The 18,288-nt window shown below is 38.1% G+C and overlaps 1 protein-coding gene across 2 annotated transcripts in view; it reads left to right on the top strand.

The window, feature by feature from the left end:
- Nucleotides 1-223: 223 nt before the first annotated feature.
- LOC128993900 (phytanoyl-CoA dioxygenase, peroxisomal-like) overlaps nt 224-18,288 on the top strand; it is a 26,245-nt gene continuing 8,180 nt past the window's right edge. Inside the window, exons 1-2 of one of the 2 annotated variants that reach the window (XM_054417999.1) lie at nt 224-473; nt 18,153-18,262. In XM_054417999.1, coding sequence (XP_054273974.1) covers nt 390-473; nt 18,153-18,262 — 194 coding nt within the window. In that variant the 5' untranslated portion in view covers nt 224-389. Of the gene's footprint in view, nt 474-18,098; nt 18,263-18,288 lie in introns of both variants that reach the window. The other variant, XM_054417989.1, reaches the window with a different exon arrangement.

Genomic DNA, 18,288 nt, shown 5'->3' with positions numbered 1-18,288 from the left:
ACGATAAAAATAAAACATACTTAGACACAGCTGTTAATTAATAGCCCATACAGCTAATGGCAACTAAGGGACCTACAGTTTATAGTGGAATCCGAACCACATTTTTTCCTTGGTATATACGAATAGCAAGTAGTTTTTTTGTTTGTTCGTTGAATCACTGATGAGTGGAACGAGGAACGAAACGATTCCATTCCGATTCAACACCCACATCCATGTTCGTTCTAATTCGAGGGTTGTGTTGGTGTTGTGCTGAGAATATTCTGAAATTCTGATCATGTTTTAGGTGCAAAAACAAATTGAAATTGAAAGTGTCAACTGTCAAGTCAAATTAGGCCTAAAAATCATAAGTACTAATTAGGTACTAATGATATTTTGTGCTCATTTAAAAAATGAACTCAAATAAAACCAATCTAAGATTAAGAACAATATTAGGGCATTTACAAAGTGACAGCCCTTCACTGTTTCAGAGACTTGTATCCTTTAATTAGATTAGTGTAGCCTAAGTAATATAATTAAGTTTCTTAACAGGGCCTAGCATAAATTAAAAATTATTGACCTCATTTAGTAGCCAAGTTCTTAAGTTGCACACAGGAGTCTTTGACACATGTCCAAGGGCGGTCCTAGACATATATTTTGGGCCTTGGGGGGAGGGGGGGGGTCTCTGGGGGGTATGGAATGGTATGGGTATTAGTGATGGGACAAACGACTGATTTCAACCATCCGATGGTTTTGCTTTCATCCGATAGTCTTCAGATGGATGATTCATCCGATGGTTTTGAGTGTAGTGGGGGTAGGGAGCGTCCGTGCTGCTACTGGAGACAGATAAAACTATCCAACTAGAGAACGAATGGATAAACCATCAGTTCGCGCGCCTGATCAGATAAGTTAGATAGTTTAGGTTATGTTGGCATTTGGCGGTCGCGGCGGTCCAGTTATTCAGCGCCATGTTTCGGAGGATTTATCCGTGCATGAACAAATAGATCATCAACAAATAGTAATTAATAATATGTGTTGCGTGATTAAAGAACTAACATGTATTGTTGGAAAATTACTTCCCTCTTCTGTTTTATTTGTATTCTAAATAAATACATTTATTTATTTTTCATTAGTTTAAAATTATTTAAAATAAATAATTAATGTTACCTTAAGGTTTGTTATTCACTATTAAGAAGATAATTCCCTTTTTTCTAAGTTGCTTGGTTATTTAATTTTAATCTTTTTTAATGTGACTAAATTATGACCACTCGGTATATTGGATATTTATTACTCACGTAATAATTTTACGCCAAAAAGGTAACAAGCTGTTTGTACAAATTAAAAAGTCTTCATAATTTAAACTACGTAATTAATAATATCTGCCCAAATGCATAATTTAAGTTACTGTTCTGAGCATGAGCAGATGATTGAATGATTCACCTGATAATGGATGAATAAATAACCCATTTAATATCCCTTTGTAGAAAAATAAGTTAAACAAATTAACTCATCGGGGGCAAATAAACAAATATTTATTTCACCATTAAATAAAGAACAGTTTCAGTTGTCAAATAACTAATTCGTAGTTTAAACTAACGAAAATGCCACACGGATAGTTTTACAATTGAATGAAAACGTGGAACGGGTGGTTTACAGACAGACTAGATAGTTGATTCGGCTGATTCGCATTATTCGCACACAAAAAAAACGTGCACTACCTCTTCTTTTGTTTGAAGTGTTTTCAATCTTGTTGAGTTTTTCGTTAAGATCGGATGGTAGGTAAGGTTTTAACAGACTCAAGTGATTTCTGGGCTTGAATCTTAGAAAAAGTTCTGCTGGCGTACTTCCAGTAATCGTGTGAGGTGTGTTACGATAAGTAAAAAGGAAACTGTCTATACGGTGCTGAAGGGTTCTACATTTGTTCGATTGGTCATCTTCAAGTAATTGACAAAGGAACGATCTCTTTGTGGTCTGCACGGCTCTTTCCGCCAAACCGTTGAAAGCGGGATGGTATGGTGGGGTGACAACATGAAGAACTCCATTGGCCCTTAAGAAATCGTTGAATTCCTGAGAGGTCAGTTGCGGGCCTCCGTCACTCACTAAGGTACAAGGCAACCCATAGGCTGAGAAACATGACCTAAGTTTTTCAATAGTCTTGCTAGAGGTGGTTGTCTTCATGTGGAAAACCTCCAGCCATTTGGAGTAGCTGTCAACCACAGTAAGGAAGTCCTTAGTGTCAAAGGTCGCAAAGTCAACATGGATCCTTTCCCAACAATGCTTCGTCCAAGACCATTGCTGTAGAGGTGTTAGGGAAGAGCTGTTCCGGGTAGTCTGACATATTTTACACGTTTTTACCACACCTTCCAGGTCACGGTCCAAATTAGGCCACCACACATAGCTTCGGGCAAGAGATTTCATGCGGGTTTCACCTGGGTGTTCCTTATGAAGAAGCATCATTATTTCTCAGGAACTCAGGAACTATCACCCTCCTTCCCCAAAGCAAACAGTCTCGGTCCACTGAGAGTTCCGATGATCTGGTGATATATGGCGTCAATTGTGCATCGTTAATGGAGTTTGGCCAACCATGCATTGTGAAGTCCAACACCTTAGATAGAATGGGATCATAACGAGTCGCAGTGCTGATTTCCTTGTAAGTGATCGGAAGTTCATCCGTGGCAGCAAAAAAATTTACTTCACCCTCGTCGTCATCACATGAATTATTACCACATGGAAGCCGTGAAAGCACATCCGCATTGGGTATCTCGGAGCCTTTTTTATACACCAAGTCGTAGTTGTATGTTGATAAAATAATAGCCCAACGTTGTACACGGGCGGCAGCCAGAGTTGGTATGTTCTTGGTCGGACCTAACAGGTACGTGAGTGGTCTATGATCTGTAACCATCAAGAAATGTCTACCATACAGGAATGTATGAAACTTCTTTACTGCGAAAACAAGTGCCAAGGCTTCACGTTCAATCTGAGGGTACCTCTGTTCTTGTGGAGATAAAGTCCTGGAAGCAAAAGCAACTGGCCGTTCCGAATTGTCAGGCAACCTGTGCGAAATAAAAGCTCCCACACCATATGGACTTGCGTCAGCAGTCACGACTAGGTCCAACTTAGGGTTAAATGGAATCAAAATTCTGTCACTTAAAAGCAATTCCTTACCTTTGACAAAGGCGTTTTCACAATCTTTGGACCAATGCCATTTTGTGTCCTTGTTTAGCAATTGATATAATGGGTGAAGTAAAGTTGACAAATTTGGTAAAAATCGTGAGTAATAATTTATAAGACCTAGGAAGGCTCGAAGTTGGGTTAGGTTCTCAGGCCTAGGTGTTTTAACGATAGCGCTTGTTAATTCTTCACTTGGGCGAATCGCATCTGCTTCTAGCCTATGGCCTAGAAAAATCAGGCTATGTTTAAAAAACTCACTCTTCGTAGCGTTTACTTTAACACCATACTTTTGGAGGCGAGTCAACACAGATTTGAGCGTACTATACATTTCCTCATCAGTCTTTGCTACCACCAATATGTCATCAAGGTAACAAAAAACCTTTGGAAGGTCGCCCAGGATTTTGTCCATTACTGATTGAAATATTGCTCCTGCACTGGTAATCCCAAACGGAAGCCTACTGTATCGGTACAGGCCCTTATGGGTGTTGATTGTCAAAAGTTCTTGAGAGCGCTGGCTAACTTGCAACTGATTGTAGGCTGCCGATAAGTCCAATTTAGAAAAGATTTTTGAGCCTGGTATACTAGCAAAAATATCCTCTGCTGTTGGCAATGGATAATAGTCGGTACGTAACCACCGGTTAAGGGTAACCTTAAAGTCTCCGCAGAGACGCACTTCATCATTTGATTTTGGGACCACCACCACAGGTGTACTCCAGTTGGTTTGTGTTACAGGATAAATAACATTATTACTTATCAATTTTTCAATTTCTTTTTCTAAAGCATCTCTAAGTGCATAAGGCACACTGCGAGCCTTACAGAAAACAGGCATCGCTTCATCTTTCAATACAAGTTCAACTTCAATGTCTTTAATAGTCCCAATCCCGGGTTCAAAAACATTTTGAAATTCTTTCTTCAGATCATTAATGATAGATAATACTGGAGACTTCTTACCGCTAACCAGTTGTACTGAGTCACTTTGTCTTCCGCTTGTTACGTTTTTCCAATCCAGCTGTAATTTACTCATAGAGTTACGACCCAGCAAAATAGGCTGGTTAGGAACTTCGCTGCGTGTCACCACCATAGGAAGTACATGATTTTCCCAGCGAGACGCAACTTTTGCCTGAAACTCGCCCACAACATGTATCTTTTGACCAGTATAAGTTTTCAGACGAACTTCGCTCCTGGAAAGGTTAGGTTTGTTAGATTTACCTTCAAATAATTGATCAAAATCATCTTCGGGCATGACCGAAACCACTGCCCCGGTATCAATTGTCATGCTCACAGGCACTTTGTTTATTAGCAACTTCGTTTTATAGCTATTAACCTGATCTACATTGTCTGAATACGCTATGTTGTATAACGAATACTCATTTTTACCATCTGGCTCATCATCCGGGGAGTCGTCATGACTATTATCCGACTCCTCATCACACATGTATACCCTACCGCTGGGCCTAGGCTTATACTTATTCACTGACCTACTCCTACACATTCTTGAAAGGTGACCCGTCTTTTTACAAGTAGTATGACAGCTATACTCTTTATAAGGACAACTGCTGAACCCATGTCCCTGTCCACAACATGTACATTGGCGCGAAGAATTTACATATGCAGGTCGTTGGCCTGTTTCATTATATCTAGGTCTATACAAGTTTTTAGGCTTACCATTGTTACTGCCACTTAACGTATTGACTTCACCAGAAGTCCAACCCCTGTGTTTTGTGGATGGAGGCTTTTAGCATTCCTGTTTGCGTCCTCCAACAATAAGGCAAGTTGAAGGGCTTTATCAAAGGTTAAAGAATCTCCCTCCGCCAGTAGCCTACTCTGTACATCACTAGATTTTATATCACACAAAAATTTATCCCTCAACGCATCATCCAAGAATGTTTTAAACTCACATGTGGACGCTAGGTTTTTCAATTGTATAGCAAATTCAGAGATGGACTCACCCTCTTGTTGAGTCCTGTTATTAAACATGAACCTTTCGTAAGTCACATTTTTCTTAGGAATGAAATGATCCCTCAAAGTTTTTATGATAACCTCATACGTTTTATCTGCCGGTTTATCCGGTAGTAGCAAGTTCTTTAACACTGAATATAGGTCAGGTCCCATAATAGACATAAATAAAGGGACTTTAGCATTATCTTTTATATCATTGGCTTTCATGAAAAATTCAAGCCTCTCAATATAATTTTCAAAAGGTTCCAAGTCCTTGTTAAATTCTTGAATTTTACCAATAACTTGTTTAGCAGCCATCTGACAGTAAGTCACTGAATAGAGATTACCTTATTACCGTGTCTTCATCTTTTACCCAATAAGGGATTGATGGCGTCAGAATTTCAATATATACAAAAATACATAATAACAAACTGAATTTGAGTAGATACAAACATATATTTACAATTACTTTGGCATGTGGATATGCGGTTTAGCCAGACAATTCAGGAAAACTATCCTCAAAAAAATCCTTTAGAGAGTAGTACGCTCTTGACTTAAGGAGAGGGACGAGCTTCTTCATGAAAAGTTTACGCCCAAGACGCTTGATCGAGTGAGGCAGCTTATTAAAAATTTGAATTGCCACTGTATTATAGCTCCTTTGCGATCTTGCAAGCCTAACCCTAGGCACATCCAGTAGCTCGTGCTGCCTTGTTTGGTGGTTATGAAATGCTGAACGGAGTTGGAGATTGTCGTAATTGTCATATACCAGTAGTGAGCAAGCCAGGATATAATGGCTGTAGACTGTGAGGATTCCCAATGACTATAATATAGATAGATTATAATATATACAACTTACGGCTTCTAGATCCAGTAGGTAGGCTACCCACAGAAGGCCTAGGCTAACATAGGCCTAGGATGACAAAGTACCTAACCTGCCAATCTAGGTATATCTTCAATATTTTACAACTCAAATGTTTCCATAACATCTCCCATAATCATATTTCCAGGCTTTTCTTTAACTCAATTTCAAATTTCATATGAAAAATTTAGATATTTGCAAACTTTTTGCATGAATCGACAAACTTTCAGGAACAGACAAACTTTCATGAAAACGGTGCCACGTTTTCATCAACTCATGAATTGTGTAATATTCTCCACTCCACTAACATAAAATATCAATATGCTGAAAACGAAAAGAAAAAATAACTTTTTTAAACTCCGTACCAACAAAATAATGAAACTTTTCAATGCACGCGTATAAAAATTCAGGTTCGGTTAACTTGGCCTCGTCGCCATTATTACAGTTAGACTCACACAAGAGAAGAAACATAAAGCTTTGTTACTAACCTGCTGCATTACTTCAACTGTCGATCTCCTCGTTCAGTCCCATTGGTGACGTCATGGTTCTAGGCCTTCTAAATATAGTTACTTCGCAACATTTGGATGTAAGACGTATATAACAAAATCATAACTAACATAAATAACTTCTTGATCTATAACAGTTAGATTAATGTATCTGCAATGCTGAAATGCTATGAGAAGGGATGGAAGCATGCCCACGATATTGAAAATGGTGAAAGAAGTAGTAAAGTCTAGCTGTCCGGAGTGTGGGAACTGTTTATGACGATTAGATTAAGGTATCTACAATTCTAAAATGCTATGGAGAGGGAGGGAAACAGGTCCGCGACGTAGGAAGTGGTGAAGGAAGTAGTCAAGGTGAGCTGTCCGGAGTGTGGAAACTTTTTATGACGATTAGATTTAGGTATCTGCATTCCTAAAACTCTTTGGGAAGGAAGGAAAACGGGGCCGCAACGTAGGAAGTGGTGAAGGAAGTAGTCGAGGCGAGCTGTCCGGAGTGTAGGAACTGTTTATGACAATTAGATTAAGGTATCTGCAATCCTAAAATGCTATTGGAAGGAAAGGAAACAGGTCCGTGACGTAGGAAGTAGAGAAGGAAGTAGTAAAGGCGAGCTGTTCGGGGTATGGGATCTGTTTATGACCATTGGATTAAGGTATTTGCAATCCTAAAATGCTATGGGAAGGGAGGGAAACAGGTCCGCGATGTAGGCAGTGGTGAAGGAAATAGTCAGAAACTGTTTATGACTATTAGATTAAGGTATCTACAATCCTAAAATGTTATCGGACGGGAGGAAAACAGGTCCGCGATGTAGGAGGTGGTGATTGAAGTAGTCAAGAAGAGTTTATCGGAGTGTGGGACATTTCCACATTTTTATGACAATTAAACAACATTTTAACAACAACATTTTAATTTGTGGGACATTTTTATGGCGATTAGATTAAGGTATCTGCAATCCTAAAATGCTATGGAAAGGGAGGGAAACAGGTCCGTGATGTAGGAAGTGGTGAAGGAAGTAGTAAAGCCGAGTTGTCCGGAGTGTGGGATCTGTTTATGACCAATAGATTAAGGTATTTGCAATCCAATAATGCTAAGGGAAGGGAGGTAAACAGGTCCGTGACGTAGGAAGAGATGAAGGAAGTAGTAAAAGGCGAGTTTTTTGGAGTGTGGGAACTGTTTATGACGATTGGATTAATGTATCTTGGTAGGCTATCTACAATCTTAAAATTCTATGGGAAGAGAGGGAAACAGGTCTGCGACGTAAGAAGAGGTGAAGGAAGTAGTAAGGTGATCAGTGTGGAATATGGAAACTGGAAACCGTTGTAGCAGTTAGATTAATGTATCTGCAATGCTGAAATGCTATGAGAAAGGATGGAAGCATGCCCACGATATTGAAAATGGTGAAAGAAGTAGTAAAGTCTAGCAGTGCGGAGTGTGGGCAATGTTTGTGGCAATTAGATTAACGTATTTAAAATACTAAATAGCTATGGAAAGTCATGAAAACAGGTCCACGATGTAGGAAGTGGTTTAGGAAGTAGTAAAGTATGAAAATATTGTGAGAACCGTCTGTGGCATTTAGATTAATGTATCTTCAATGCTAAAGTGCTATGAGAAGGGAAGGAAACAGGCCCCACGACGTAGGAAGTGGTGAAGGAAGTAGTAAAGGCTGACAGTGCAGAGTGAGGGAACCGTTTGGGCAGTTAGATAAATGTATCTAATACTTCAATGCTATGTGAAGGGAAGGAAACAGGTCTATGACGTAGGAAATGGTGAAGGAAGTAGTAAGGCTTGCAGTGCAGGGTGTGGGAACTGTCTTTGGCAATTACTCAATTACGTTAATGTATCTGCAATCCTAAAATCTATGGGAAGACACTGTAGACTGTAGGTTAAAATGATTATGAAGCACGAGTCGTTACATATTTCGATACGTATTCAATCGTTTACAATAGAAATTTACAATTGAGTTAACAACAGCTGAGTTTTACTCCATAGAGGCTAAAAACAAATTTTATTTCCTAAAGAGTAAAAATGCTACTTTAGACCCGCAAAGCATGCATCAATGACGACTGTTTTTACTGCAAATCGTTGCTTACGTTCTACAGAATATTGTTTAATCGGTGTGTACAGTTCTATTCTTTTGTAAATTCTACATGAACCCTTGATGGCTCCGCTCAATTTTGCGGATGCATCTGCGAACGCCACCTAGTTAATTTTGGCATCTTGATTTACTTTATAGCTTTTTACCTCCTGAATCCAAATATAGGCTAACTTACCATTATTTTTACTGCAGTTGAATACTACTGAATATATCACCGTTCACGTAGTAACTTACAACGTTTAAAAACAAGGTACATGACAAATTACATTTAGCCTAAGTGCAATTCACTGTGGATAGTGAATTAGGCCTAATTTACAACAGTATAGGCCTCGCCTCTCGTTTTCCTGGTCAGGAACCGATGAGAACTTCTATATCGAAGGAGTGGGGGAAGTGACGTCACTCTTCTCTTGAGGGAACACCATTAGGCCTACCTCAACGATACGAAGTAAAGCTATAGGTGTTCGGGGCGTAGTGGTTAGTGTACGGTACGGTACTCGATTGATGTCCATGAGGTATCCAGATCGAATTGCACCGGTGGCATTAACTTTAACTTTTTGTCAATGATTTTGCTTAGATTGGGATTACTTATTTATTAATTAGTACATCCTTTGTTAGAATTTGAAGAATTTATCATTTTATTTTATGAACAGATTTTTTTAAACTAAGTAGTAAGTTAAACCTTTAGATTTTTATCTTTTATCTTTTTTATATTATCAGCAAGTTTGGTTGGTTAGGTTGAGTCACAATTACTAGAAAAATACCGGTATGGATCATAAACATAAACAAATGACGTTATTGGCCCGAATCCTATACTAATAGCATTGAACATAATGTTTTGACAGTTCCATTTAAGCAATGTTAAATAATGTTTTTTTTGGGCCAAAAACGTCATTTGTTTATGCTTATGATCCATACCGGTATTTTTCTAGTAATCGTGGGCTAAGTAGATTATGACAGTTAAATTTTAAGTTATAATAAAAAATTATAAAATAATTTAATAATTAAAAAATTAATTTTATTACTAAAAAATAGTTTTATAAATAAAAAATTATAAAACTAATTTTATATATTTTTTTAAGTTGACGTGAGGGGCTCTCCCACAACTCCCCACTCCTTCGCAGAAGAGGTTCTCATCGGTTCCTGATCAGGAAACTGAGACGCAAGTTAACTTACAGCAGCTGATCGTTTTCAAACATAGTCAAGCAACTAGAAGTGACAACTATATTAGTCTTAATTGTGAATCGGCAATTTTAAAATCACCTGATTACACTCGATTTACGTGAAGTATTGATGATAAACACTAAAAATTTTGTTGTAAACACTTCCCTTTTATGAATTTGGTATCCATTTTGACATTTTCATATTTACTTCTTGTTTGTACAACGTCTTCCACCGCCCTTTATAATACGGGAAATCCAAGCCCAATATAAGTTAACACAGTTCTATATGTTTAAAGTAACTTAGGCTAATTTGGTATTGTTACCGGTATTTTATTCTTAATAATGGTTAAATATTTGTCGGTTTTGTAATTAAGTTAAGTTACTTAATTAAACCGTGTTCTAACATAAACTAACCGAACCAAACCTCTAGAGTGTTTGCAAACTCCTTTTGATGTAAGGCATCATGTCAGGGTGACGGTCAGGCATTATGCGAATTCGTGACTGTAACTTATTGTCCTTTGAAGGTAGGTAGGTAGGGTAAAGTTTAGGTTATAATGAATCGAGTTATTAGTTTATGTTATCTACAGACTGTTTTTGTACAATTAAAATTTAGAGAAAAACACTTCAAAGTACCTACTAAGTAAGTAATTAAAATATGCCTAAGTTCAAATCAAATCAAATCAAAATATCTTTATTCGTCATCTGTACATGCTTGGTACATTGAATAGTGTCAATGAATAGCCTATATTACATTTAAAATATTTGTAACATAGGCCCTAAAATTAAATATGTAATAAAATAAAATTAATAGTACAAATTCTTAAAATATAGAAAGAACTTAAGTTACAGAATGGTTTTAAACATCAGCACTAAATGGACTAAATTAAATTAAACTAACTAACCAGCACCTCTATAAAAATTATCTAGTGAGTAACCTCTTTCAGTCAAGAAACTTTTTAATGCACGTTTGAATGAATTTAAATTGTTGTTATTTTTAATATAACTTGGTATGTATTTCAAAAATTTGGATCCATTTTAGGTTGTTTTCTTTACAAAAAATTTTAATTCGATGTTGATCAGTCTGGATTTCATTCCCACTTCTTGTATTGTAAGAGTGTGTTTGATTGTTTAAAGTAACTTTTTCAGGATTGGATTTTACGTAGATGATTGAATCATAAATGTACTGTCCATAAACTGTTAAAATTTTTAGGCCTTTAAAGTGTTCTACAACAGATTCATCTTTTTGCAGTTTTAACATCTTTCTGATAGCTTTTTTTTGGCTTCTTAAAATCATATCTAAAGAAGTTATGTTTGCAGAACCATAGATGCATAAACCGAATGATATGTGTGAATGGACGAATGAAAAATAAATTACCCTTAAAGTTTCAGTATTACAAAGGCCTGACATTTTTGAAAGAGCATGTATCCCTGAATTGATTTTGGAAAGTACTCCTTTTATGTGATCATCCCAACTCAGGGTTTCATCAATCTTCAATCCAAGAAAATTTGTATGTAGTATTTTTTCTTTCTAAAATTTGACCCTCAAAGACCAACTGTGGGTAATGTTTGAATTTATTTTGAGGTGTTCTAAAATATACAAAATTTGTTTTATTTATGTTCAATTTAAGGTTTAATTGGTTAAAATAATTTTCTATGTTTTCCAATTCAATATTTAAGAGAAGTTCAATTTGTTCCGTGGTTTTCCCAGATATTTTTAAATTTGAGTCATCAGCATATAGACATAGACTACTTTTGATATTAGTTAATGTTGATTCTATATTTTTCAAATAACAAATGAATAAAAGAGGGCCTAATATGGAACCCTGGGGTACTCCATACTTTACTGGCTGAAGATCAGATACAATTTTGTAAACTCTATTCTTTTGTGAAATATGAGTAATTTCCACACATTGAAATCTATTGTTTAGATATGAAGTAAACCATTCCAAAGACTTATTAGACATGCCCAATGATTTGAGTTTTTTGATTAAGGTTGAATATTTAACACTATCAAAGGCCTTTGATAAATCCATAAATATCCCTAAAGTGTGTTCCCCTTTATCTACTGACTCAATTATGGCACTAACAAAATCTGCTGCTGCTGTTGTCACTGACCGGTTCCTTCGAAAGCCATGTTGAATATCATCTAGAAGTAATTGTTATCTAAAAATTCTGTCAACTGATTACATACAATTTTTTCAAAAACTTTTGATATATTTGATAACAGTGAGATTGGTCGATAGTTAATTATATTATCTTTATCACCTTTCTTTTTAAAAATTGGGATGACTTTTGAGATTTTTAATTTATTTGGAAATAATCCTGATATGAAAGAAGAATTGATGAGGTGAGTTAAAACTGGGCAAAGGTATTTTTAAAGTTAAATCTAGTTTTAGTGAAGTGACTTGATTTGGCCTCAGTTACCTTACCGGTACTGTCATGACAGACCTCAAAAAGGGCTAACTTATACTTGGACCATGATCGATCACCTAAGTTAAGTTAGTAGGCTAACATTTATTTGCGTAAAAACATAGGTCTTAAGTATGTTTGAATTCAGGAGGTACATACAACTATAATTACTAGTGGACCCGAGCACACGGAATCGTGCGCTACGCTAGCAGAACAATAAATAATTGAAATGGCAATCTCAAAACATTTACATGCAGTGCATGGATCCACCATTAATTCACCATTTTCAGCCTATCAGAGTGCTATTACAAAATATCCCCATTTTTATCTTAGCATGGCGTAATTTCACCATTTCCGCTATTTTATGCGCACTGAAGTATATACACACACTTTCAAATATATTATCATGCAGAAAGTGCTTGTCTGCGACACATAATATTACAATGTTTTTCATGAGCCTAAGTGCACGCTTACGTGAAACTATATTTTACAATGCAATACGTGCGCTATAGTACTGGACCACTTTTATAGCGCACTTATTGCATAGTGGACTGCTTATAATACAGTATACATAGGTTTACGATGCATCATAACAAATGTAACACAAAATTTAGTTTTAAATTGAAAACATTTTACTGTAAATGGTTATACTACATTTTTAAATACTATATTCCGAGTGAACACTCGATCATCACCTCTCAACCGGCCTTGTTTTTCTGTGTCACGGACCATGAATTTCAGCCCTTCAAACGATCGTGCACGGCTGCAGGCTACATACAGCTGTCCATGGCCAAAGACAGGCTCTTCAAGTATTATTCCAACTTTGCCAATGCTCTGTCCTTGTGATTTGTTGACTGTCATAGCAAACGCAGGTATGATTGGGAACTGCGTGCGTTGCATGGCAAAGGGGAGGGCTGCATCAGAAGGACGTAAATGGATTCTTGGTATGAGAAATCGATTTCCCGAAGACGTTCCGGTTAGAACTTCCACGTCGATAGTGAGTGGATATAAATGCTTCACTCTCAATCGGGTACCATTAATCAGTGCTTTAGCAGTGTCTAAATTTCTTATGAGCATGACGACCGCGTTGACTTTAAGTTTTAATTTATGAGGAGGTAATCCGCTCAATTCAATGCTATTGAGGAATTCGGTTGGGAAATTCAGTGTCTCCGAAACGTCATCAGTTACAATCTTGTCAAAACTGTAATAAGTCGTGAACTCTCCGGGCATCCTTGACATTATCTTTTCGTTTACAGAATGGCAGAATTCGTTTTTCGTAGAGAGGATTGCTCGGTCTGTTATAGTGTTGCTTGTTATAATGCTGTCAAAGTCATTGTATACTTCGTCAATAATATCTCCTGAGCAGATAACGTTCTGAGGAAGTTCAATTATATCATCGCCGAGATCAGAATGAATTGGATATGTCCCATCACCAATTTGTTTGAGGAAGCTTATAAAGTCAAGCTCAGATGGCAGCGCACGCATGTTTTGCGTAAGCGTGAGCTGTTTGATTCGTGGCCACTCTTCTAAAGATTTCACACATAGCTCAGTTGTAGCTGTTTGCCCAGCGTGGGGTACAACAGGGAGCGTCTGCCTAAAGTCCCCGCATAGGAGAACGGCTTTGCCTCCGAACATTTTTTCGCGATTTTCGGGAACTGATAGGTCACGTAACAAACGGTCGATTGCTTTCAACGCGTAAATCGGACACATTGAGATTTCATCGATTATAATCAATGCTGAGAACTCCTGATTCTATTGGCAACAGCACTATTAGCTTTGATAGATGATACCGATGACTCAGTGACAGGAATAGGCAATTTGAACTGATTGTGTAATGTTCTGCCTCCCACCAGCAAGCTTGCCGCTATGCCACTGAATGTGCACGGTAGACAGTCAAGACATTTTGAACGTAAATAAAACAGCAACGTCTTTTGCACATACGTCTTTCCACAGCCAGCGTGCGCAGTGAGACAGAGCACTTTTTCGCCTTGTCCTTTTTCAATAGCACCAATAACTTCTGTAATGATTGCTTTTTGTTCGTCATTGGCCATGTTGAACATATGATTGAAGCACTCGCCTTGTTCCATTACGTCGTAACTATCTATGTTTGTTGACTGACGGTTCGGAGTTGGAAGCCCTAACTCAGCACAACTTGTGTTGTGAGTGATCAATATATCCTCAATTTCAAGAAGACCCAAATTATACGCTGCTTCAGAGCACATATCACGAAGCAAGTCTTCACACAGATGGTTTTTGAACTGTTCCCATAGTGCGTTGCAATTTGCGGGTATATTAATACCACAAATAACTCCAAAAAGTTGACGCAACTGTCTGGGAGACTGCGATGTTGTCGCTTCGGCAATAGTGTCTTGCCACTGGTCGTCATTACACACAATACCTCTTGCGTTAGCGGCGGCCAAGAATGTTTCGTGAAGTATGCCATCAACTGTAAGAATATCTTCAAAACCCTTCGAACCTTTGACATGTAGTAGCAGGAGACGTAAATTAAAAAGTTCAACATTCTTTGGCGACACATTATAAAGGCGCGTTACGACCTTTTGTCCACCACGCTGCCGTTTACGCCATTCTTTCTTGGTAGAGTCCCATGTGTAATTTTGCGGAATTTCAATGTAGAGTAAATTGTTAGCATCAGAATCTTGTTGGTTAAGTCTGAAAAATGCCTCTAGTTTTGTTTGCTTTTGATTTGCTGCTGCGGCAGCTTCGTTGCCGTTTTGAAAGTATACAGTTTGTTGTTGCGGTAAGTGACAATCAAGACGTTCAATTTTGTGAGATTGGTGACGCATCTCGTATTCGAAAATGCGCCAAGTGGCCTCTGTAGATCCCACATAACGACAACTGACGAAAGAGTCAATTTCATCATATACGATCTGCGCTTGGTCGTCACGACTGAACTGTACGTTGGCGCAATCGTAACCCTTGTATATATATTTATACACATATTTGATTGACCTTACAGAGCTGCAAACTTCAGTGTTGATATGGCAGTTGAACTTTTGCAGGAGAAAAGGGTTATAAGGTACAACAAAGCGGTTGTCAACACTGACCACGAACATCAACAGTAACGCCTTCTATATGTTGCGTACCCATTGTGGTTCTCTTGCGTTGACTCGGAAAATTCTTTTGGGAACTTCTTGCTGCACTGGCCATCTCTCATACAAACTGAATTTGGGTTTAGAGAGCCGCATGGACCGTGTATCATATGGCTTTTAACTTTGTCATGAAGAGAGGGATGTAGCTCAATATCAGGTATTTCTGCAGACACATACTTGTCGATAACATCCACCTCGCGGATACGATCTTCTTCGTCTAAAGTGATGAGGATATGGGCGTGCGGGAGTCCACGCTTTTGGAACTCAATTGTATAAATCAGAGCAGCCACTTTGCCAAAAATTTGATCTTTCGTAATGTTGTCAATAAGTTCATTCAGTTTACAATGAAAGACGCGGACGACTAATTCTGGACAGTAATGTACCGACTCGCCAATTGTTAAGTTGTCAATGATTTCAGGCCACTTCGGGTTGCATGTCATGGTGACGAATAGCGATGGCTTCCCAAATTTTTGCACTATTGCCATTGCATCTAAGTAGTTTTGATTCATATTACGTAGTGAGCCGATGAAAGATGACGGCAAAATGACTTGGCGGCCGATTTGAACATTTTCTTCTCCTGCCCTTCTATTGACAAAGTCGGTTATGTTGAGGTAGAGATCAGCTCGTAATTGTGACTGTTGCTTCCGAATGAACTCTAGTCGTGTGTCTTCTATCCTGACATACATATCCACCAACCATTGCAGATAAAGCTTTTGTGAACGGTGCAAAATGCTGAATGGTTCGCGAATTGCAAGACGGTATGATGCATATTGTAACATGGTTAGCTTTTGACGAACAGCTGTTTGATGGGGGGCATCGTGAGTCAAGTCAATGTGCCATCCAGAATCGCCATGGGGGAACAACAATGGATAAGCCAGTGGGTCAAGGGATGGCTCCAAAACGGAAACTCTTCGAACGCCATGAGACTTGTGCCATATGATAAGGTTGCGCTCGCCAGGTGGTGCACCATCTACAGCTTTAAATATAGCTGCCACATCAGTTTGAACGGCATCGTTGAATCTTCTATGATCGTCGTTTCGGTCTCTCTTCATGAACATACAGATGTCAGTTTCTACGCCATCATTTTCGTCCCGACTTAATTCTGCCATAGTTTTGAATGACTGAACGAAAGGGTTTACATTTTCAAGATACGATGTCAACTCTCTCATCAAGGCTTCATCACACTTTTGGTTGGCAGGCATTCGCATTCGTTGCTGAATGGCAGTGTCAACATCGTAAATGTAAATTTGTGCATACTTAGCAGTTTGCCCAGGTGATGGTGCAAGAGTGCCGACGCGGTGATAGAACGTATCGTGGATTTTGAAGTTGTAGACACCGTTTGTTAAGGATTCGTCTAGTTTAGCTTCAGAGCTGATCATGGCAAGAGCAGCGTTATAAGAGCGAATGTGTTTGAGGTAATTTTGTGATTTCTTGCGAATAGAAGCATTCGGATGATGAATGTTTTCGATTAGCTCTTGAATGAATTGTGACGGTATAAATGGTGGCAAAGATACTTTACCCTTGTGGCAACACAGGGAAAAATTAGAAGCATTCCTGTCGGTCTTCTCCTTCTCAAAATGCCTCGCTGTACAGGCATCACAGGTCATTGACAGAGGTCCAATTGAGAAAGAAAAGTCATTTTGGGGCAGCGTTAGGGCGCATTTGTAACCTAATAGTTGAGGTTGTCCAGGTTCATGTGTTGACTGTGATGAGTTAAGTCTGTTACGCGCCACTGTTCTGTAGCTGCGGTCGTCATCACGATTACGCCTCCTGTCTATGTTTCGTTGTCGTCGCGTCGGAGGCATTTAAAAGAAAAAACAACAAATAAACAAATTATAGCTCCACAAAACAACGATAAATGGACAAATTTAGGTAATTATCATGTTAACACGATCCGTTACAAAACAACATCCGTAAAAAGACACAACATCCGTCATAGCGACACAAAACAACGAAAAATACACACATTTAAGATACAACCATACCAACACGATCCGTCTTGGGGGTTATGTTTACACAAACTCAAATTGTAAATAAACGTACTCAATGCGTTTTATTGAATTGAATAAATAACAGCAATTAAACTAAACAGCTGATCAAAATGTAAACAATTATATTCTCCATAAGGATAACATGGGAACTTTCAAAGCCACTGGGGCAGAGCCCAAGGGACTTTTTCAAAAATGTAAGGTCAGTTTGCAAATCTACGCGACACGCTCTTTCCAATGAGACGTCAATGGATAAAATCGGTTAAGAAATGGCAGAGGAGTTCAACCGACAAACTTTCGTGTAGCGTATTAATTATATAGATAGGACATGAGAGCTAAAATTTTACAAGGAGGTGTACCTGCGTACAAAACCAATAAGTAACTTACCTAGACTGTGTAGCCTAGGCTGAACATTGACTGATTTTTGTGAAATGTGGTATTAAATCAACCGGTATTTTTAGATAAATCAAAAAATCCAAAATTTTACATTGTTTAATTCGTGATTACAATACTTAAGAGAATTATTTGTTGTTATTAGGCTTCCTAGTCCCCTAAACTTAGTCCTTTAGTGTGGACTAGGTAGAACAAGGGGCCGGCCGCCGCACTGGTAATAAATACAAAGCAAGGATTTAGGACCCCTTGGATTTATTGGCCTTTCCAAAATTCTAGCCTATAATCTTTTAAATACTTTAGGATAAAAGTTTAGCCAAAACAGATTTAATGATAGGATGATGGGTCTAGTTAGAAATGTTATCCAAACCATGTTGGTTATCTAAAAATCCATTTCCATCACTCCAAAAATCCATGTCCAAAAATGTGATCCATCATCAATCCCTTGTCAATGCAATCATGTATTTATAGGCTATTTAAACCCTTAAATGCTAATATTAGTCAACGAGGGCATGTTCTACCTCATTACCGCTAATCCATGACAAGGAGTTCCAGTATACACACAACAGCTCTCGTCTCACAAGAGTTCAAAGACAGTTTTACGAGGACAATGGATATATTGTCATAAAGAAGTTGGTCAATGATGATATTCTCGACCAATGCAGGTTTGTGCTTTGATTTTGGATTTTTC

Source organism: Macrosteles quadrilineatus, unplaced genomic scaffold, assembly GCF_028750875.1.
Source record: "Macrosteles quadrilineatus isolate MER2022 unplaced genomic scaffold, UCM_ALF_1.0 Scaffold_1__1_contigs__length_201487025, whole genome shotgun sequence".
In the NCBI taxonomy this organism is placed as follows: domain Eukaryota; kingdom Metazoa; phylum Arthropoda; class Insecta; order Hemiptera; family Cicadellidae; genus Macrosteles; species Macrosteles quadrilineatus.
Note: the sequence above shows the minus strand (reverse complement) of the source record. Positions and strands in the feature narration are given on the sequence as shown.